This window comes from Coregonus clupeaformis, chromosome 2 (assembly GCF_020615455.1).
Source record: "Coregonus clupeaformis isolate EN_2021a chromosome 2, ASM2061545v1, whole genome shotgun sequence".
NCBI lineage: Eukaryota > Metazoa > Chordata > Actinopteri > Salmoniformes > Salmonidae > Coregonus > Coregonus clupeaformis.
In genome coordinates this window covers 34886293-34908232 of record NC_059193.1, presented here as the reverse complement: position 1 = coordinate 34908232, position 21940 = coordinate 34886293, and the positions used below count along the sequence as shown (strand labels likewise).

Genomic DNA, 21940 nt, shown 5'->3' with positions numbered 1-21940 from the left:
ATTATATAAGACTATGTGGACTTAAGGTAATAGCTAAAACATGTGTAAGCCCACTGTCTCATGTCAAATGTTCCTGATCATGTGTAGATAATCATTTACATAAAACAAAGGACATGGTGTCCAAAATAGCGACCCCTTGCTCTTGAAAACTTGAAACGATTGGTTTCTCCATTGGTTTCTCCAGTGGTCACTGAGACACAGCTCTAACAGGAACATTGATAAAAAGATTTCTGTACAAGAATGAAACTGAAAGTTTATTCACATTTGTACACTTTCAAAAAAACATCATACAAGGACACTCATTTCCAATGGGCACCATCAGTGCCCCACTATCCAGTGCCACCATTACAGTTTTACCCTTAAAACAACCAGTAAACATTGCACCCACTATCTAACCAGATTGTGCATATAACATGTCTATCATTAGAACTCAGTAAAATAGCATGTTATGTAATAATCATACACTTCTTAAGGTAAGCAGTCTGCAGGCATGTACTTAAATAATAGTTATTGGGAAGTGAAGCTTCTTTCCTAGACTCAATGGGCAAGATCAGTTATACCAATAACAAGTCCTCGCTCATCTCATCAACAAGCCTCTATTGGATTGGCTTAATGTCATTTGATTGACAGCACATGGTAGTTAAGTAGGCTAATGTCCCCCATCTTTATGAAGCAGAAGGAACATAAAAACCTATAAACAAGTGAGAACAGATGGGTTATATTATCAGGGTGGCATGTACCGTACAGTATGTTAACGTTGTTCAGCATAGTCCACACGGGTGTCATCATTCACTTTAAGCAATACATCTCTTTATACAAATAACTATTCAATACATTCACCCTTCCATAGTTCCATAGGTCCCAAAAGCTACTGTTGGATAAAAAAAAAGATTGAAACAATATATTATTCATAACTGTTATACAACTAAAGACCTGAGACCTACAGTAAAAATAGGATTTGGCTTTAAATAGCAGTTCTCCAATTTAAAGTTTGACCACTACAATAGCCCCCAAAATATATTGATTAACATGCCATGTTAGTATACTCAACATGATACTTTGCATTATTGTTAATCAATTAATCAACTAAGGAATGTTATAGTCTCTTGACATTTCTGTCCAGGTTCATGTGATATTCCACCTGTTATACACTGATATGAGATACAGTAATTCCTCATAGCCAACAAGATGGTGGACATCAGTCAAAATGCTAAAACAGGTCTAAAAGGCAACCGTCAGTAGTTTGCCTCAACCCAGCATGGATAACAACCTCTGGCTGTCTTGTAATGTTGGAAACATACAAAAGTCATGCTATATTGTCCTTATATTATTCAAGCACAAACATATAGGCCTATGATCCAAGACCATCAAGTCTGTTTCTACACCAAGTCTTTGTTTCACATGATACGTCTCAAACAGCTCTCCCCATCAGTTAGTAAAACATCATTGCAAAGACCACTCAACTATGAGCAGAAATGGCAATGTACTCATAGTAGCTCTACATGACCTTTTAAAGATCTTTTCAGTCACTGTTTACACAACACGAAAGAAGTACAAAAGGTTTGAGAGTACACAGCCATGGAATTGTTGTTGTGTCCTCAATTTGAACTCAGCCTCGGCTCTGATATTGTGGCCAGACTAATGTAAACACATTAGACAGCTGTGTGAGGTGAAGGATGAAGGTCGACCGACACGGGCTCAGATGTATGGCTTCCATATAGTTCCCCAGGGAAGATCAAATAAAGGGTTGATGACAGCACCTTCTGTAGTGTCTGAGGGGGTCCTATTGGACAGCAGATATCCAGAAAAGGCTGTGACAGGACATTAGGATCTTGTCAGTAAATAGATCCGTGCAGATAGAGGAAGAGAGGACCAGGTGAACACACACAAAAGACATCAGGTAAGGACCTCTTTTTGGAGCTTTGTCTTGTCCACAGGGTGGGAAATTGATGGGGTCCTAAACATTTTAACACTGCATTCAACATCTGAGAAATAATGCACTGATGTAAAATAGTCTATGTAGATAGCCAACAGATTGTATAAAAGTGGTATATTTCTATGCTAAAATTGATAATAGAAAAGCGCAACAGTATCTACAAATATAGTGGAAACTTACAATCTAGTGTTTCAGTTCCAGCTTCCAATGGCACTGTAGAAGAGAAGATACTGTATCAGAAAATATTGACATTTAATTTCATCAGATTTGATTAGATATTTCAGAAGCTTATTGCTTTTGCCATTGACCGACTCAAGGGAGAAATGAAAGCAATGAAATGTGAGTTTTGAAATGAGAGAAGCAAGACTTTCATCTTAAACTGTTTAAGTCATTAGTAATAGCAAACACACACAGCGGGCCTGGTCTACAGTACATTTATAGAGCAGTTACAAGTGGTTAGACACAAATACCATCAAACCATTTACGGTTTAGGGTTTATTAGTGATTACAAAAATAGCAATCCTCACCGTGAAGCCTTTCTGCAAAGTCAGTGAAGCAGACATGCAAGTGCTAAAACAAGCTGTGAAGAAGGGTGAATTGGGGGTTGCATAAGAAAATATGGTGTCAAGCAAAGGATGAGACAAGAGAGAAAAGACTGTCAAAGTTCTGGAGGTTTTTCAGTGTGGCAATGGCATGCAGACAAACAGCAGGAGAAGATAGTATGTAGGCACAAAGATGGTATGTAGGCACGAAGATGGTATGTAGGCACGAAGATGGTATGAACGGAGAACAAAGGAAGGGAAGACAATGCTGAGGAGGTGGAGGGAGAGATGTCGTCCGAGTATTCAGTGGTTCTCAGTACCTTTCTGGAGTTGGTCAAAAAGCCTGGCCCTCTCTCACCAGTCAATATGCCTGGGGGGAGCTGAGGCCCGTGGGAATCTAGACATAGTGTCATAGGCAGGGATGCTAGTGGCACAGGGGTACAGAAAGGGGGACAACATCAATGCCAGGAAAAGGGAACCTTCGAAGGTCAACCATTTTGTTAGCCCTGTCTCTTGCTTTCAGATCCTTCACTTGACGGGAGCAGCAGGCTTTTCCCAAGACACAGAGAGCAGAACCACTCCATCGACACTCGCTGAGGGCTTGAGGCCAACAAGGGATGGTATGATGCCAGGGTGAATGTATGCAGTACATTTGCCTGTGTGTAACCATACACGTGTTGCATATGAACTGAACTGAGGGAATAACATCCACTCTATCCAAACTGATTTTCTATTGACTTTTTGAGAGAAGTAGAGGGTGAAACCATGTCCATGGTGAATTGATGATGATATCGGGTAGATTGTAATAAAAGATAAGCCATAGGTGGTAGTCTTAGCAGGTTGGTTATTGTCATGTTCCCTTGTCTGTCATTCTGTGGTGATGCTCTCTGTGTCTGGTTCACACTGCTTGGCTGTCCAAATGTACATTTCAATGAAAAACATGCAATTAGAGGTTGTTAGTCACATGAGCAGTTGTCTCAGTAGTACCACACCAAAGCAGACATGCTTGCCTCTCTTTTTGCCTCTCTCTGACCAAAAGGATCACGTGTACATTCACAGCAGTTTGCCCAATTCTAAAGAAGAGGAAACATGCAAGGAGTTTCATTTCACTTGATCAAGTCATTGTGAACAGAGCATGCAGTGGGTTAGTAATGCTCCAAAGATCACGTGAAACCCCAAACCCCAAAACACACAAGCGGTAAACAGTGGGCTAGCTGGCTTGTTTGTGACCTCCCAATGCTGGAGCAGCAACCAGAGTAGCAGCCAGCGGAAAGAGTCCAGCTGACCTCCAGATGTGTCTGAGGGCATGCACTGTGTCCCAGCCACCTTATTAAACCACCCCACTGAGTGACTGACTGACTGCCCCCTGGCCAACATGCCGCCCCTGCCCCAATCCCTCCCTGAAACAGGCCATGCAAATTGATTATTTCCGTCGGGCTGCTTTATATTTTGTTTACCTTGTCAATACAGGGTTTTGGATACCTTGTAAACGCTCAATATGATAACCATTATTACCAATTTCCATACTGAAACAAAACATTGCATACCAAAAAAAACGTGATAAAAAAATATGACGTGAGAGACATGGCATGGTATTAACCCTCGACAATAAAAGTTTTTTCTCTAAATCGGAAAACCTTGGAAAATGCTAGGGTCTATTCTAAATGTAAACAAATGTATGTTTCTATATAGAAAGTCTAGAATGTATAAACCACAGTATTTTATCTTACACCTTAACTTACAAAAACAGAGGTGGTCTGTAAGAATCAGATCAAAGTGTATTGGTCGCATACACAGTTTAGCAGATGTTAAAGCGGGTGCAGTGAAATGCTTGTGTTACTAGCTCCTTACAGTGCAGTAAAATGTCAAACAAGTACACAAATAATCAAATACTAAAAACAAGAAATCAGAGCCCATAATGATCAACAAGGGGCACTTTTTCAAGATTAAAGGAAAGCCAAAACGATCCACCAATAGATGCATTTCAAAGCTTAAAACTTAAAACCAGCACCAAGAAATCAGCAATTCAATCTATGTACAAAATCCACAGAAAAGCGCAGATGTATGGATGAGTTATACTGGAAGGAGAAAGGAGAGGTAAAATGGGTCAAATGAATCTTACGTTTTCATGGGAATTGTAATAATGCTAGAAAGATACAAAAAAGTAAAAATGTTAATGAAATGCTCGGCAATAGAAATGCACCAAAAGGTTTTGGGCATAATAGCACTGAGCAAATGACGTCGATACACGTCGTTGATCAAGACACTTGGTGACTTGTCTATCGCATTCATTCATTACTGTAAGTGCATGGGAGAGGTGAGGGCTACTGAAGGATGCATAAAACAATATGAATAGTACTTAATACACCGTTTTTTTTTTTCTTAAAGTGCAAAGTGCTTGACAGAGAGAAATTCAATGAAAAGTAAGGATGGAAGGAGATGGAAATAGTAGGAATGGTTATCACAAAGTAAAATGCCAAGTCCCAGAAACAGAGGAACTGTAAAGGAAAAGAGAGAGAGAAAGAGACAGAGAATTAAGTAGAAAGAGTTAAGTTACTGTTGCTTACACCTAGTTACTACTGCGAATGTACTGCAACAGACAGAAGAGAGGAAGGCAGGGATAGGGGAAGGATAGTAGGCAAGTTAGAAAAAGGGCAGGACCAGAGACAGGACAGAAGCAATGCTATTACCTCATACTGAACTCGTCTGTTGTGGATTGAGTCAAATTGTGTTAATTACCACTTTGTCATCCTGACTCGTGAGAACTGATAAGACTCCTCCCAATTTCAGTCTTGTTAATGCATATCATAGGGTCTAATAAGGAGGTGTTCCCCTAGATTACTATCCAGGCTCAAATCAACATCTACTGTATGGCCCCTTTAACCAAATAGGCAGGGGGAAAGAGCTCGGTGGGGTGGGACAGTTGTCGGGGGAAACACTGTAAGAAGGATCACCATACATTAAACTAATCACTGGGTTGCACTACAAATTCACAGCAGGGGATTTCCAAACCATAGCTATAGTTCACTTAAGAGGATGATCAAAGGGTTCTTTCCAGATATGTGACCGACCGGCTCGATTCGGTCTTATGTAGCAAAATTTGAAATAGTTTTTTTTTTTTTTACATTGGATAAAAGTAGAGACTCAGCTAGAAAATGGTATATCATACACTACAGTTGAAGAACAATGGGAAAGTAATTCTGCTTTGAAAGTTGATAAACTTGTATCCCCACTTTTGAGAAAATGGCCCTTGAATGTTTTGGTACACCTACTGGAGAGCTCTTCTTTGTCTACACACATTCAGAATCCTTCACACCCTCTTAAGCCTTAGACCCACCCATCTCTTTAAGGATTCAAATGTGAGGCCATGTGCTAAACAGAGTGAGTACGACGGTAGTGTACTAAACAATCAAAGATTTCAAGACTAAAGGCTGGTTCATACTACGTCTATCGACATGTATGTAGACAGTTCTCGCAATGAACGTTCTATTGTCGTCCGACATCAAACTTGTCATTTTCGTTATGAAAAGATATAAACACAAAAACGACAGGCTGCATGACATCAGCAGCCTGGTGGTCCAAAATAGCATAACTGGTGTATTTTGACGCCAATAAACCCATCCGTTTAAAAATGAATTTAGTATATGTCAATCTAGCAAACCAGGCAACTAAAAGCTACTTTCTAAACAATGTTTAGGATTGTTTCTAGCTTGTTAGCTAGCTAGCTAAAGTGAAGTTAGCTGGCTAACCAGTTCAAATAATGACCATATCATACAGCTGACAACTTCTTAACTTAAGCTAATTTGTATTCATTATTACAGGAAAATACTCACAACAAAATCATTATTTAAAAGTGAATGGCGAGTGTGACAAAATAAAAGCAGGGCATTCTACCAGAGAATTTTAGAACATGGACACTGTCTCGTTGGCCTAACGTTATATCCTAATTTGACTTTGGTGCAGGTCATGATGTTCTTCACATTACCGTCTCTGGTAAAATATCAAATAAAATCAAAGTTTATTTGTCACATGCACAGGATACAGAAGGTGTAAACGGTACAGTGAAATAGTTACTTGCATAGTGAAGTCTTATGTTTAGACATTTAGCTAGCTAGCTAAACAATTAATCATAATCCTAATTTATAACGTTACTACCCTGCATGAATCTGCAGGTAGCTAAAGCTAACCAACTAGGTTCAATGTTAGCTAGCTATCTAACAATAGGCTATAACTAGCAATGAAAATGGCTCTGAGATATGAATAATATTACTACATAGATCATACAAGTAGCGTTAGCTAGCGAGCCAGCTAGCTAACAGTATGCTTTAACTTGCAACGAAAACGTCTTTCTAACAAAATTAGAAACGTACGATCTCTGAAAATGTAGCTAGCTAGACTCTCTTACCCATATACATTGATAAACGATTCTCCCTCTCTGTCATGGATGCCATGGTTGCCCTTAGTTTGAAGATGTAATCCGGAGACAGGTGTTTTATACAACAGCCTTCTGTGTGTTCTCTTTGCAATCAAACAGCAGCATTTTCTCCATCTCCTTAGATGCTTCCACCGGACATTCCACTGATTTCAAAACTCAGTCCTCCAGAAAATGGAGAGCATTAGCAAGACTTTTGCAGTTCTTTGTGATATCTTTCAAAATAGCCACGTTAGAAAGGATTATCTACACATACTGAGCAGCTCATGTTATAGACAGACACTTGCTATATGGCAGACCAAGCCGAACTCATCTCTCGGCATGTCCAGCTCATCCATTATCTCAGCTAATCATGGCTAGCGGGAAGGTTCCTGTCTTTTTCCATGGCTAAACCAAATAGGCTAGTAATATAACAATTGTATTCCTATTTACAGATGGCATACAAGTTTGTTATTAAGGCACATGAAAGTTCACATGTTCCAGAGGGCATTTCTGTCAAAAAACGCATTTTGTAAAAAAATCTATGTTTACGTTCAAATGCCTCTCCTGTGAAGTAGTGACACGTGACATACAACTAGTTTCCTGAAACGAGTCACATATGACAAACTGTATGTGACAGCATAGTATTTCAAGTAACTGTTCAGTGTTTCTAGATATCTATTAAATATGACCTATAATTAATTCCAATATAAGTTAAATAGTTTTCCTTCCAAAAAATGGTAATTAAGTATTTTCAGTGTTAGTATGGTGTGGGCACACCCAAACAACAGAATGGTGTGGTTGTATACCGGTCATTAAAATATTAATGCGAATAGACTGCTGATTGGCCAGCTCAGCCAATGAGCCAACATGACATCATGCTCTATGAGGAAATAGCAAGCATTTTTTTAAACAGTCTGTTTGAGATACAAGTTTGAGGTGGGTTTTTTAAAGGGTTTTTTCTCCAATTTATGCTTTGCCACAAATACTAGTATAGGACGATTCAACAACATTATTTGGGTATGAGTTAACAGAATATTAACTTTTAAAAGTGATATTTTCACTGGACAGTTTAAGATTAGAGATACTCACTCATCATAAACATCCTCTGTGTCCATCCTACGGTAGAACTTTGCCAGTTTTACTGACAGGATGATGCTAGGAAGGAGGAATAGGGCACAGCAGCCTAGGCCAAACCAGAATGTGTTCTGAGAGACAGGGAAAACAGAGAGAATGCAGTATCAGTCAAAAGCAGTCCTAAGTTCGGTATACTTTCTCTTGATCATAATCTTTATAGATATATATATATATATATATATATAAAAAAAAAAAAAAACTATTTTCTACATTGTAGAATAATATTGAAGACATCAAAACTATGAAATAACACATATGGAATCATGTAGTAACCAAACAAGTGTTAAACAAATCAAAATATATTTTATATTTGAGATTCTTCAAATAGCCACCCTTTGCCTTGATGACAGCTTTGCACACTATTGGCATTCTCTCTACCAGCTTCACCTGGAATACTTTTCCAACTGTCTTGAAGGAGTTCCCACATATGCTGAGCACTTGTTGTCTGCTTTTCCTTCACTCTGCGGTCCGACTCATTCCAAACCACCTCATGAGAGCCAGTTTCATCATAGCGCTTGATGTTTTTTTCGACTGCACTTGAAGAAACTTTAAAAGTTCTTGACATTTTCCGTATTGACTTAAAGTAATGATGGACTGTCGTTTCTCTTTGCTATTTGAGATGTTCTTGCCATAATATGGACTTGGTCTTTTACCAATTAGGGCTATCTCCTGTATACCCCACTACCTTGTCAAAACACAATTGATTGGCTCAAACGCATTAAGAAGGAAATAAATTCCACAAATTAACTTTTAAGAAGGCACACCTGTTACTTGAAATGCATTCCAGGTGACTACCTCATGAAGTTGGTTGAGAGAATGCCAAGAGTGTGCAAAGCTGTCATCAAGGCAAAGGGTGGCTATTTGAAGAATATAAAATATAAAATATATTTTGATTTGTTTAACACTTTTTTGGTTACTACATGATTCCATATGTGTTATTTCATAGTTTCAATGTCTTCACTATTATTCTACAATGTAGAAAATAGTACAAATAAAGAAAAACCCTTGAATGAGTAGGTGTTCTAAAACTTTTGACCGGTAGTGTATATATATAAAATGTTTACATGATAAATATATGTATGGTTTTATGACTAAATATAGCCATGGAGCATAATATATAATTTTATATTTCATTATTGGGAAGATTTTCAACACTGGAGTCTGAGGTATGAAGTATAGCACCGTAAACTGGCTACACTTCTCTGCACTGTCAACCGTGTTTCGTAGAGGACTTTCCATCATTTTGGACACCAAGTCCTGCAAAGTGGGTGTACCTGTTTGTGACTGTGCATGTTTTTGCAGAGGGGCCAGCACAGTTGACCAAACTCTAAAGGTGGAAAACACTGAGTCATAAAGTCTACATGAAGCAGAGTATGTGAGTGGAGCGGAGCTGGAGCGTGCCCAATTTGACTGGAGCGTGGAGCGAGATTCCCAAAGGCAGGAGCGCCCGCCTTCTCGCCCGCTGCAATTTCGCTCCAGTAGCACTCACTTCATGAGCTTAAGGCATGCCCGGCCCAGCATGCATTTGTAGTCTACTTGTGTGCTGCTAGCTATAGCCCCTTGCTTTAGCTACGGTCATGGAGTTCACTAAATATTTTCATAAAGAAACTAATAAGGTGCTAAATCAAGGTGACTTACAAAGATGAGGACCAAGATCAAGAGAGGGAGTGCAGTGATGCAGTGTCCACAACAAAAAAATTATTGTGGAATCTGAAAAGACAGGTATCCCAAAAGCATGCTACGTTTTGATTGGGTTATTTTCCTAAAAACCTTTAGGCCTATAGACATATTAAAAAGAACAACTCAGCATCTCTGTCCAGCCTGGCAAGAGTGGCCAAAAGGGTGTTTAGCGTCCCCAGTGGCTCTGCAAGTGCGGAGAGGATATTCTCCACTGCTGGCCTGCTCTCCAGGCACCATCGCATGAGCCTGAAGCCACAGACTGGCCAAGCTCTTGTTTCTAAAAATGAATTCAAAAAATGGATTCAAAGGCACCAAAAGTCATTTTTCGTTTAATTTGTATTTAATTCTAAGTAAGTCACAGCTTACAGTGCCTTGCAAAAGAGACTCCCCAAACATATGGAAGAAGGTATTCTGGTCAGATTAGACTAAAATCGAGCTTTATGGCCATCAAGGAAAACGCTACAGTGCCTTGCAAAAGTATTCATCCCCCTTGGCGTTTTTCCTATCTTGTTGCATTACTACCTGTAATTTAAATGGATTTTTATTTGGATTTCATGTAATAGACAAAATAGTCCAAATTGGTGAAGTGAAATTTAAAAAATAACTTGTTTCAAAAAATTCTAAAAAATAAATAACTGAAAAGTGGTGCGTGCATTTGTATTCACCCCCTTTGCTATGAAGCCCCTAAATAAGATCTGGTGCAACCAATTACCTTCAGAAGTCACATAATTAGTTAAATAAAGTCCACCTGTGAGCAATCTAAGTGTCACATGATCTGTCACATGATCTCAGTATGTATACACCTGTTTTGAAAGGCCCCAGAGTCTGCAACACCACTAAACAAGGGGCACCACTAAGCAAGCGGCACCATGAAGACCAAGGAGCTCTCCAAATAGGTCAGGGACAAAGTTGTGGAGAAGTACAGCTCAGGGTTGGGTTATAAAAAAAAATCTGAAACTTTGAACATCCTACGGAGCACCATTAAATACATTATAACATTTTTTAAAGAATATGGCACCACAACAAACCTGCCAAGAGAGGGCCGCCCACCAACACTCACGGACCAGGCAAGGAGGGCATTAATCAGAGAGGCAACAAAGAGACCAAAGATAACCCTGAAGGAGCTGCAAAGCTCCACAGCGGAGATTGGAGTATCTGTCCATAGGACCACTTTAAGCCGTACACTCCACAGAGCTGGGCTTTACGGAAGAGTGGCCAGAAAAAAGCCATTGCTTAAAGAAAAAAATAATCAAACACGTTTGGTGTTCTCCAAAAGGCATGTGGGAGACTCCCCAAACATATGGAAGAAGGTACTCTGGTCAGATGAGACTAAAATTGAGCTTTTTGGCCATCACATTTAAATGTCTTGGAATGGCCTAGTCAAAGCCCAGACCTCAATCCAATTGAAAATCTGTGGTATGACTTAAAGATTGCTGTACACCAGTGGAACCCATCCAACTTGAAGGAGCCGGAGCAGTTTTGCCATGAAGAATGGGCAAAAATCCCAGTGACTAGATGTGCCAAGCTTATAGAGACATACCCCAAGAGACTTGCAGCTGTGATTGCTGCAAAAGGTGGCTCTACAAAGTATTGACTTTGGGGGGTGGGGGGTGAATAGTTATGCATGCTCAAGTTTTCTGTTTTCTTGTCTTACATCTTTGCTTCACAATAAAAAACATTTTGCATCTTCAAAGTGGTAGGCATGTTGTGTAAATCAAATGATACAAACCCCCAAAAAATCAATTTTAATTCCAGGTTGTAAGGCAACAAAATAGGAAAAATGCCAAGGGGGTGAATACTTTCGCAAGCCACTGCATATGCACAATCTATAAACTATAATGATTTATTACAACGAAATGTTGTTTAAATGCTGAGTGGTTTTTGTCCCTACCAGCCTCTTGTGTCGCACTCGCAAATGATTCACAATGTATTTATTTGTAGGCTATAGCCTTGAAATAATTGAAATAAAATAGCCTAAATACTTCATTTCCGTTCCTTCTTAGGCTCACTGTCTGGCTCCTGACCTATTTACAGTGTTTAGTATGACATGTAGCTTATTTGAAATGACGTTTGCTTCTTACATTCACCTTTTCAGGTTTATTCATTCAAATCCATATGGTTTGGTTTCAACACTTAAAAAACAATTGGTAGGTCCAGGTAGTCACAAAAATAGATGGGTGTTGGTTAAATTGTGATTTTAACGAATGGAGCGAATTTGGAGCGGCATTTTTTCCCCCTGTGAGCACAGAGTGGTTTTTAGCGGAGCGGTAGGAGAGCACATGGAGCGCCGCAGCGGTGAGCGATGAGCGGGATTTCAAACAGCTCAACTCTGCTCACATGCTCTGATATGAAGTAATCATTGCCATGACATAACAGCCCGTAACAGCACCATAGTCTGCTTACGAGAATGAACACTGTCATGATTCATTTGGCTCCCCTCCAATAACACTGATAGTCAAAGTGTCACATCTTTACTCTGTCACCATGTTAGGTATGTAGCTCCATTCCCCCATCCCTGCCAGACACACTGTGCTGTTGACTCTTCTCTATTGTTTCAACTTTCAGTGTGGAAACCCCGTTGTGTGTAGCTACTGTATAGTGGAAAGACTAGAAGCAGTATTGGAGCACTTACAGGTTCTTTCCTGTGTTGCTGCACCTTTGCTCTGTTGCTCCGGGACACTAGTCAAATTACCCATCGAGCTTTAACAAGCGCTTTGGTCCGTACGGTATGTCCAGAAACATCCTGTTAACAGTCCAAGTCAATTAGCTGGCGCTGGAACCTATGGGGGCTCTAAGTGGCAAGGGGGCTATTTGTTCCATTTCATAGAGATGCTTCCTGACATTGGGAGCGTGTTGGTAACAAGGCCCCATGCCGACTGGACAGATGTCGGGATTATGTAAGGCTGGCTTTCATTTCCTTCTCGTCTCTTCGTCTCTGCAGCACTCTGTAGGGTGCCCCACTGCCAGGTCTAACTACCTCTCACTGATCATGTGCTGGATTCCAGGGCCTGACTTGTACGTTCTAAATCAGGGGAGGTTGGGGGTGAGGTGTCTGTGTGTGTGATTGGAGGGGGGTGATGGGGTGATCTGGGGGTAGAGAGGGCCTCATTTGTCTGATGGAGCTCTGTTGAGGGTCATGGCACCCCCCTTACCCCCAAACTCCCTACCCCCACCCATCTCCACTGCAGACCCTTCACCTTACACACACATAGACCCTGTACCTTGCCTGAGCCTTCATTATATCAAGCCATTAGCATCCGCTAAAACCTGGGCCCTCAGAAAGAACCCGCCTTGTCTTCTGCGTCTGGGGGGCTAGGGGGTTTTGGAGGAGAACACTGAGGGAGCTGTGTGGACCCATGCTGGTAGAATGTACCGTGTGTGCCCCCACACATCACATATTTTAGCAGAGCGCAGCATATGGCTGTGTGAACATACTGTACTGGTACAATGACATGTGAACCTTCTCATGAGACCAACCTCCAACCCCCCTCACCCCTTTCAAGCTAGGCCCTACCTGCCTGCCTTCCTGTCTGCACTCCAACGGCCAAACAGGCGTTTCAGGCATGTTTTCAAAGGAGCCCGTATATTGCGTTTTTAGTTACCAATGAGTCAACCAAGAAGCTGCAGGCTATGATCTCCACTGTGTCCACGATGTTACTGAAGGGTTTGCAGGCCGCTACCTCCATGGTCAGCTGGGTAAACCATGCAAACAAAGAGCATATGTTACAGTTATACCATTGGCAAACAATTATGAAAGTTGTCGGTTGGAATTTCTGGAAAATAATGGGACGTTATAGCTTTACACTTGGACGATTCACAATTGATGACTAAGTTGATTGCAAACAAGTCAGCAGCGCTGTAACTTTTGGCAGAATTCAATTAAGTTGTGAAAAGCATTCTGTTCAAATAGTAAAACTGTAATTTACGAGCAAAATACACAATATTTATGCTACATCTCATTTCCTTCTTATGCTACAGGGGGGGAAAACCAAGGCATTAACAAACTGTTGGGACACAAATACTTACAGAAGTCCTGACCCACTCTATGTATTGCCTGAAGTAACCAACAATGGTTTGCTTGTACTTTTCCGTTTCCTAATGGAGAGAGGAATAATATGTTAGCTACTGAGTTTTATCATAGCATTGAAATGTAAACAATTACTGGGACGCCATAGTAATCACCTGGTTGACGACTTGTGTTGCATTCTGGGAGATTAGATACTGGGCTGCTTCGATGGTCGCCAGCACATCAGTGACTTTGTTCTGGACAGAACAGAGCAGAATAATGCTCAAGAAGCTTTCAAAACAGTCTATGGAGCTGTTACGGAGTCTTTATTCAGTGTTTATGGATGTATTACGAATGCTTGATGTTGATTGAGTCAGTGTGAACTGTTGGGGTACATGGTTTGTAGGAGGCCTACTTACCGGCAGGTCTGAGGCCGTCCTCTCGAGTAGTCTGATGCTCTGGTTCAGCATACTCTTTAAAGGGTAAATGCACAACACATGTCAACACCCCAGACGTTTAAAGGTCAGGGTTTAGAGACATTAATAAGGCCTAAAACACACGCCACTGAAACACAGGGGAGACGAGACAGGCACAAGCATCACCATGATGCTTGACAATACGGTTCTGCTGTTACCACACACATGGGGGGGGAAAGAAGAGCAGCATGGTTCCCACTGGGAGGATACTCCAACAACACAACAACAAAGCCATTTCATGTGGATTTTGGTCGTGAGAAATGTGCTGCAAAATATGTCAAAACCACAATTAAAGCGCTTTCACATGAATTCGTAATTTTAAAAAATCTATTCGATTTGAACACGTGAAGACCATTCGTGATGCCTGATACTGTACGTGGAACACGTAAAAAGTGACAAACTCCATGCTGGTCCCAGTATACAGTATGTAAATGGTAATTAGTCAGCACATGCACCAGATTATTGAAGAATAATTACAGGATTAACAATTACACACAGACTAATCTACAGATCCTAAAGACTGATTTACAGTGTCTTGCAAAATTATTCATCCCCCTTGCCATTTTTCCTATTTTGTTGCATTACAACCTGTAATTTAAATGGATTTTTATTTGGATTTCATGTAATGGACATACACAAAATAGTCAAAATTGGTGAAGTGAAATGAAAAAAATTACTTGTTTCAAAAAATTCTAAAAAATAAATAACGGAAAAGTGGTGCGTGCATATGTATTCACCCCCTTTGCTATGAAGCCCCTAAATAAGATCTGGTGCAACCAATTACCTTCAGAAGTCACATAATTAGTTAAATAAAGTCCACCTGTGAGCAATCTAAGTGTCACATGATCTGTCACATGATCTCAGTATATATACACCTGTTTTGAAAGGCCCCAGAGTCTGCAACACCACTAAACAAGGGGCACCACCAAGCAAGCGGCACCATGAAGACCAAGGAGCTCCCCAAATAGGTCAGGGACAAAGTTGTGGAGAAGTACAGCTCAGGGTTGGGTTATAAAAAAATATCTGAAACTTTGAACATCCTACGGAGCAGCACCATTAAATCCATTATTAAAAAATTTAAATATGGCACCACAACAAACCTGCCAAGAGAGGGCCGCCCACCAACACTCACGGACCAGGCAAGGAGGGCATTAATTAGAGAGGCAACAAAGAGACCAAAGATAACCCTGAAGGAGCTGCAAAGCTCCACAGCGGAGATTGGAGTATCTGTCCATAGGACCACTTTAAGCCATACACTCCACAGAGCTGGGCTTTACGGAAGAGTGGCCAGAAAAAAGCCATTGATTAAAGAAAAAAATAAGCAAACACGTTTGGTGTTCGCCAAAAGGCATGTGGGAGACTCCCCAAACATATGGAAGAAGGTACTCTGGTCAGATTAGACTAAAATTGAGCTTTTTGGCCATCAAGGAAAACGCTATGTCTAGCGCAAACCCAACACCTCTCATCACCCCGAGAACACCATCCCCACAGTGAAGCATGGTGGTGGCAGCATCATGCTGTGGGGATGTTTTTCATCGATAGGGACTGGGAAACTGGTCAGAATTGAAGGAATGATGAATGGCGCGAAATACAGGGAAATTCTTGAGGGAAACCTGTTTCAGTCTTCCAGAGATTTGAGAGTGGGACGGAGGTTCACCTTCCAGCAGGATAATGACCCTAAGCATACTGCTAAAGCAACACTCTAGTGGTTTAAGGGGAAACATTTAAATGTCTTGGAATGGCCTAGTTAAAGCCCAGACCTCAATCCAATTAATAATCTGTGGTATGACTTAAAGATTGCTGTACACCAGCGGAACCCATCCAACTTGAAGGAGCTGGAGCAGTTTTGTCTTGAAGAATGGGCAAAAATCCCAGTGGCTAGATGTGCCACGTTTATAGAGACATTCCCCAAGAGACTTGCAGCTGTAATTGCTGCAAAAGGTGGCTCTACAAAGTATTGACTTTGGGGGGGTGAATAGTTATGCACGCTCAAGTTTTCTGTTTTTTTTTGTCTTATTTCTTGTTTGTTTCACAAAAAAAAATATTTTGCATCTTCAAAGTGGTAGGCATGTTGTGTAAATCAAATAATACAAACCCCCCAAAAAATCTATTTTAATTCCAGGTTGTAAGGCAACAAAATAGGAAAAATGCCAAGGGGGGTGAATACTTTTGCAAGCCACTGTATCTTTTACAAGGCATGTAACGGACCCAATCTTGCTCATGCAAAATCAATCATGTCATACAGGTCTGAATCAGCATGATTTACTAACTACCCTGACCTGAAAGAGAATGAAAGTTCATGGTAGTGGTCAGGGCATGCCAGGGAAAGCCCCTTGGATTTGAGGTACAAGGAACATGTACAACTCACTTATAACTAGTGGTGGGCACCAGTATCAATAATTCAATATGATATCAATAATTTGATATGATATCGATATGTACTGATATCGATATGAGCAAGGCATATCATTTAAAAATAAAACGTCAATATGGGCTTGAAAGGATGGGAGAAGGGAGCATCACCCTCAACATTACAAGACGAACACAGGTCCATTGTGGAGACTCATGCTTACCCTCGCTCTAACATATTTCTTGGCAGCCATTAATTGAAGTAGAAAGAGTTAAAGGGTAAATAGAAAAATAAAAGATAAGACAGACCTCTAAAACTCAGCATTTCTTGGTAACAAGATTGCAGTTTGTGGAATTACTTAGAAGTACTCTGACTATTAATGGGGATATTATCGTATTCTGGGAAAAACACATTATATGTGGGCTACTGTGATGTCATGTAAGTATATGTTGTTGGGTCCTTTTAACATATGTTGAGGCCTTTTAAAAAGTCAAATACGGGTGTGAGGTGTAGCAAAATATATTATTGATTTGCCCATGTGAATGTAACATTCAACTACTGTACTCCCAAAAGTGTACAAATAAATCAAGCGCACCGCACACATTTTCAACTACTTGAAAGTATCTGACCTATGTGTTTGACCCGGGTCTGATTCTTCTAGGTCAATAATACCTATGTGTCTCTCTAGCTCTATATTCTATAGAATTTCAGTGATACAGTCAATACAGACGTTGGAGAGATGAAAGCTCTACTGAGGTTGTATCGACGTCTGGCAATGAGGATGTCAAATTCCTTCTGCATGTAGCATTCTGAGAACATACACACACACACACGCGCACACACACACACAAGCATGTATGTACACGCGTGTGCACATACAGTACACTTAGAAAAAAGGGTTCTAAAATGGTTATTTGGCTGTCCCCATAGAATAACTCTTTTGGGTTCCATGTAGAATCCTTTCCACAAAGGGTTCTACCTGGAACCAAAAAGAGTTATTCTATGGGGACAGTCAAATAACCATTTTAGAACCCTTTTTTCTAAGTGTACTGTATGTGTGTGCGCGTGTGGGTTCTTCAAAGGGTTCTCCTATGAGGATAGCCGAAGAAACCTATTAGGTTCTAGATATAGATATGGGGCGGCAGGTAGCTTAGTGGGTAAGAGCGTTGTGCCAGTAACCGAAAGGTCGCTGGTTCTAATCCCCGAGCCGACTAGGTGAAAAAATTATGTCGATGTGCCCTTGAGCAAGGCACTTAACCCTAATTGCTCCTGTAAGTCGCTCTGGATAAGAGCGTCTGCTAAATGACGTAAATGTAAATATAGCACCTTTTTTTCAAAGAGGGTAGAGCATGATTACGGGCAATGGCCATTTCTGCCAGTCTAGTGAAGCCGAGCACTGATGGGCCCAGACATGGATGTTAATCTAAAAAACAATGATTTAAGATAGATAGTTGATTACCATGGCCTGCTCCATAGGGATGACCTGCTGACTGTGGATCTGCCGGAGACTGTTGGCGTGGCCCTTTAGAGAGGTCTGGAGGGGCCCCTTGGGCTGTGGACACACACAGAGACAGAGGTTCAGAGTAGACACACATAAACACATTCAAAGAGGTAATAGTAATAGTATCTGGTTCGGTCACCATTGTCCAGCACCCCTGGAGCAATTGGAGATAAGTACCATGCTCAAGGGCACAGCAACAGATTTTTCACCTTGTTGGCTCCAGGATTCGAACCAGTAACCTTTCAGATACTGTCCCAATGCTCTAACCACACACACATATATAAACAGGTTCAGATAAACAAACACATACGCACGCACGCACACACAGATGTTATCGTTCAAATAATCTGTTGTTAACTAGTCCTACATACATACATTCATGTATGTATAGATTTATAAATATTAGGAGCAATATGCAATCTGTGCAAAACTCTACAGTACACAGACCTACACAGACCCACTTAGTATAAGAGACTGCCTTAATCAATTAATGTAATGCAGCATAAAAACTACATAGTGAACCCATAGAATTACATATAGAATCAAGTAATTTATAGGATCTCTATGGATGAACCATTCTCAGTGTACAGCGTGTGTGTGTTTTCTATGCCAACAGGACATGGGGTACCAGGACAGATGGGCACCAAATGAATACTAAGGGGCACAGGCAGGGGCACATATCACCCCACAGAAGACCACTTTAAACTAGCTCCATTGCCCCCGAGCACATGGCAGGCGTAGGCGGACCCAGAGTTGGACACAGCAACATTTTGGGCCATGAATGGGGAGCTTGTGTGAGCCTCCAACCCCCCAAAGGCAAGGCAGAACATTAAAAAGCGCTTCCACAGACTGCTTCAGTGTGTGTGTGTGTGTTTGTCGACAGCAAACCTCCGCGAGGCTATGCAGTTGATAAAGACACATGGAGCTTTCACAGTTTTATATCTGAACTCCCATTCCATTCGATCCCTGTCTTGGATCTTGGTGTAAATCAAATTAAGTGCCTTGCAACTGGTACACTGAGAAAACATTGTGTGGATGGTTGGAGCCGTGTTGGTTTTGGGCGGTTGGTCGTATGTTCTTCTCACCATAAGGTCTGTCTGTGCCTCGAGCTCATTGGCGTACGACAGTAAGTCCACCTGAGTCACCCCTTTGTTAACCTGCAAATGAACAGAAATAGGATTATAATATATTATGATGCAGTTATTATGCATAATAACACTTCTCATAATATAATGTCTTCTCATCTTGTAATTGCATAACGGCCATATAGTCAGTTGTGCAAATGTGCAACATAGAGATACATAACATGTTACAAGCCATATAATAACACACTATAAAGGCTCATACACGCTTATAACAAGTCATAAAGCATTATAGCTGTCGGTTTTAAGTAAAAAGTTACACATGCTGCAGTAAGAGGCCATAAGACGACAGTGTTCCTTAGTAACTTAATGTTCTCCCGAATTCAACAGATTATTCAACAGATTCTGATAGAGAAGACATATACTGAACAAAAATATAATCGCAACATGTAAAGTGTTGGTCCCATGTTTCATGATCTGAAATAAAAGAACCCAGAAATGTTCCATACGCACAAAAAGCTTATTTCTCGCAAGTTTTGAGCAGAAATTTGTTTACATCCCTGTTAGTGAGCATTTTGTCCTTTGCCAAGACAATCCATCCACCTGACAGGTGTGGCATATCAAAAAGCTTATTAAACCGCATGATAATTACACAGGTGCACCTTGTGCTGGGAACAATAAAAGGCCACTCTAAAATGTGCAGTTTTGTTAAACAACACAATGCCACAGATGTCTCAAGTTTTGAGGGAGCGTGCAATTGGCGTGCTGACTGCAGGAATGTCCACCAGAGCTGTTGCCAGATCATTTTAAGTTCATTCCTCTACCATAAGCCGCCTCCAACGTCGTTTTAGAGAATTTGGCAGTATGTCCAACCGGCTTCACAACCGCAGACCACGTGTATGGCGTTGTGTGGGCAAGTGGTTTGCTGATGTCAACGTTGTAAACAGAGTGCCCCATGGTGGCGGTGGGGTTATGGTATGGGCAGGCAGAAGCTACGGACAAAGAACACAATTGCATTTTAGCGATGGCAATTTGAATGCACAGAGATACCGTGACGAGATCCTGAGGCCCATTGTCGTGCCATTCATCCGCCGCCATCACCTTATGATTCAGCATGATAATGCATCGCCCCTTGTCGCAAGGATCTGTACACAATTCCTGGAAGCTGAAAATCTCCCAGTTCTTCCATGGCCTGCATACTCACCAGTCATGTCACCCATTGAGCTTGTTTGGGATGCTCTGGATCGATGTGTACGACAGCGTGTTCCAGTTCCTGCCAATATCCAGCAACTTCGCAACAGCCATTGAAGAGGAGTGGGACAACATTCCACAGGCCACAATCAACAGCCTGATCAACTCTATGCAAAGGAGATGTGTCGCACTGCATGAGGCAAATGGTGGTCACACCAGATACTGACTGGTCTTCTGATCCACGGCCCTACCTTTTTTTTAAGGTACATGTATATGTGACCAACAGATGCATATCTGTATTCCCAGTCATGTGAAATCCATAGATTAAGGCCTAATTAATGTATTTCAATTAACTGATTTCCTTACATGAACTGTAACTCAGTAAAATCATTGAAATTGTTACATGTTGCGTTTATATTTTTGTTCAGTATAAATAGAGTCTGAAGACTGTAGTGGAAAACTGCCAAGTCTATAGCTTATGGCACCCTGTGATTTTGGCAAGAGTAGTGTTTCCACTATATTAACTTAGCAGTAGAGCATGACCGCTGTTAAATCGTTGCCCCAACGCATTTTTTTTAAAAAAATGATTACCTAGCTTGTAATTCTGGAAGTGTAGCCAACTCTATTAATAGATGTATAGCTGTATGCCCAAGCAAGACCCCAGGAAGACCCCAGCTGCTGCCCCCTCCCTGGTAAAATATCCTACATCTGTATGTGCAAATATAGTGTCTTGGTACTGTACAGCCAAGAAGGGCTGTCTGTAGTATGCTACATGACAGTGAATGGAGCAGTTATACAGTATAACCACAGAGGCAGATTGTAAATGAGTACATCAGACTTTTCAACCCTCTTGCTGGTGTCCTCGCATTTCATCATACTATTTGCATTTGTCAAAGTCAGGGGCGTATTACAGAACAAAATCCTGTCATTCCCTTCATATTTCAAAAGTAAGTTTCCATTACAGAAGCAACTCCTAAATCCATTCTGGTATCCCATCATATGATTTGACAGTTAAGTTAGGATGTTTCTGTAATACCTACCCTGGTTAATATTTAATACATTTTTCTTACATTCAGGAACTTAAGCTTTCTTGCCAAGATAAGTCACTAATGTAGGATGCTTTCAAGCAGGTTCGCATCTGAAATGATAACTATCTTTAGGTTGAGTTGTGTGTTGTACGAGTATGCTAGTGTGTCTCTTGAAGGTATATCTGAAAAGTCTACAGTGGCTTGAGATGAAGGAGAGGAGACAAGGAGGAGAAGAGATGAGGAGAGGAAGCCAAAGTAGACTATTATTTATATATTACCCTTATTTACCAGGTAAGTTGACTGAGAACATATGATATTCTACAGCAACGACATGGGGAAGAGTAACAGTGGGGAGGAGAGGGGTGAGCCAATTAGAAGCTAGGGATGATTAGGTGGCCATAATGGTATGAGGGCCAGATTGGGAATTTAGCCAGAACACGATAAGTGCCATGGGATCTTTAGTGACCACAGAGAGTCAGGACACACGTTTAAAGTCCCACCCGAAAGATGGCACCTTACGCAGGGCAATGTCCCCTTCACTGCCCTGGGGCATTGGGATCTCCTTAGACCAGAGGGAAGAGTGCCCCCTCCCTGGCCCTC

At 41.0% G+C, this 21940-nt stretch overlaps 1 protein-coding gene across 21 annotated transcripts in view; it reads right to left on the bottom strand.

Annotated features, from left to right (window-relative positions):
• Positions 1-241: 241 nt before the first annotated feature.
• LOC121535357 (prominin-1-A) overlaps positions 242-21940 on the bottom strand; it is a 135236-nt gene continuing 113537 nt past the window's right edge. For 3 of the 21 annotated variants that reach the window (XM_045205322.1, XM_041842390.2, XM_041842397.2), the window contains 9 exons: positions 19125-19196; positions 17998-18090; positions 16762-16779; positions 14132-14185; positions 13889-13969; positions 13733-13801; positions 13309-13398; positions 7982-8097; positions 2811-3551 (listed from right to left, as the gene is read on the bottom strand). In XM_045205322.1, coding sequence (XP_045061257.1) covers positions 3425-3551; positions 7982-8097; positions 13309-13398; positions 13733-13801; positions 13889-13969; positions 14132-14185; positions 16762-16779; positions 17998-18090; positions 19125-19196 — 720 coding nt within the window. In that variant the 3' untranslated portion in view covers positions 2811-3424. The other 18 variants (XM_041842382.2, XM_041842431.2, XM_041842447.2 and 15 more) reach the window with 15 other exon arrangements.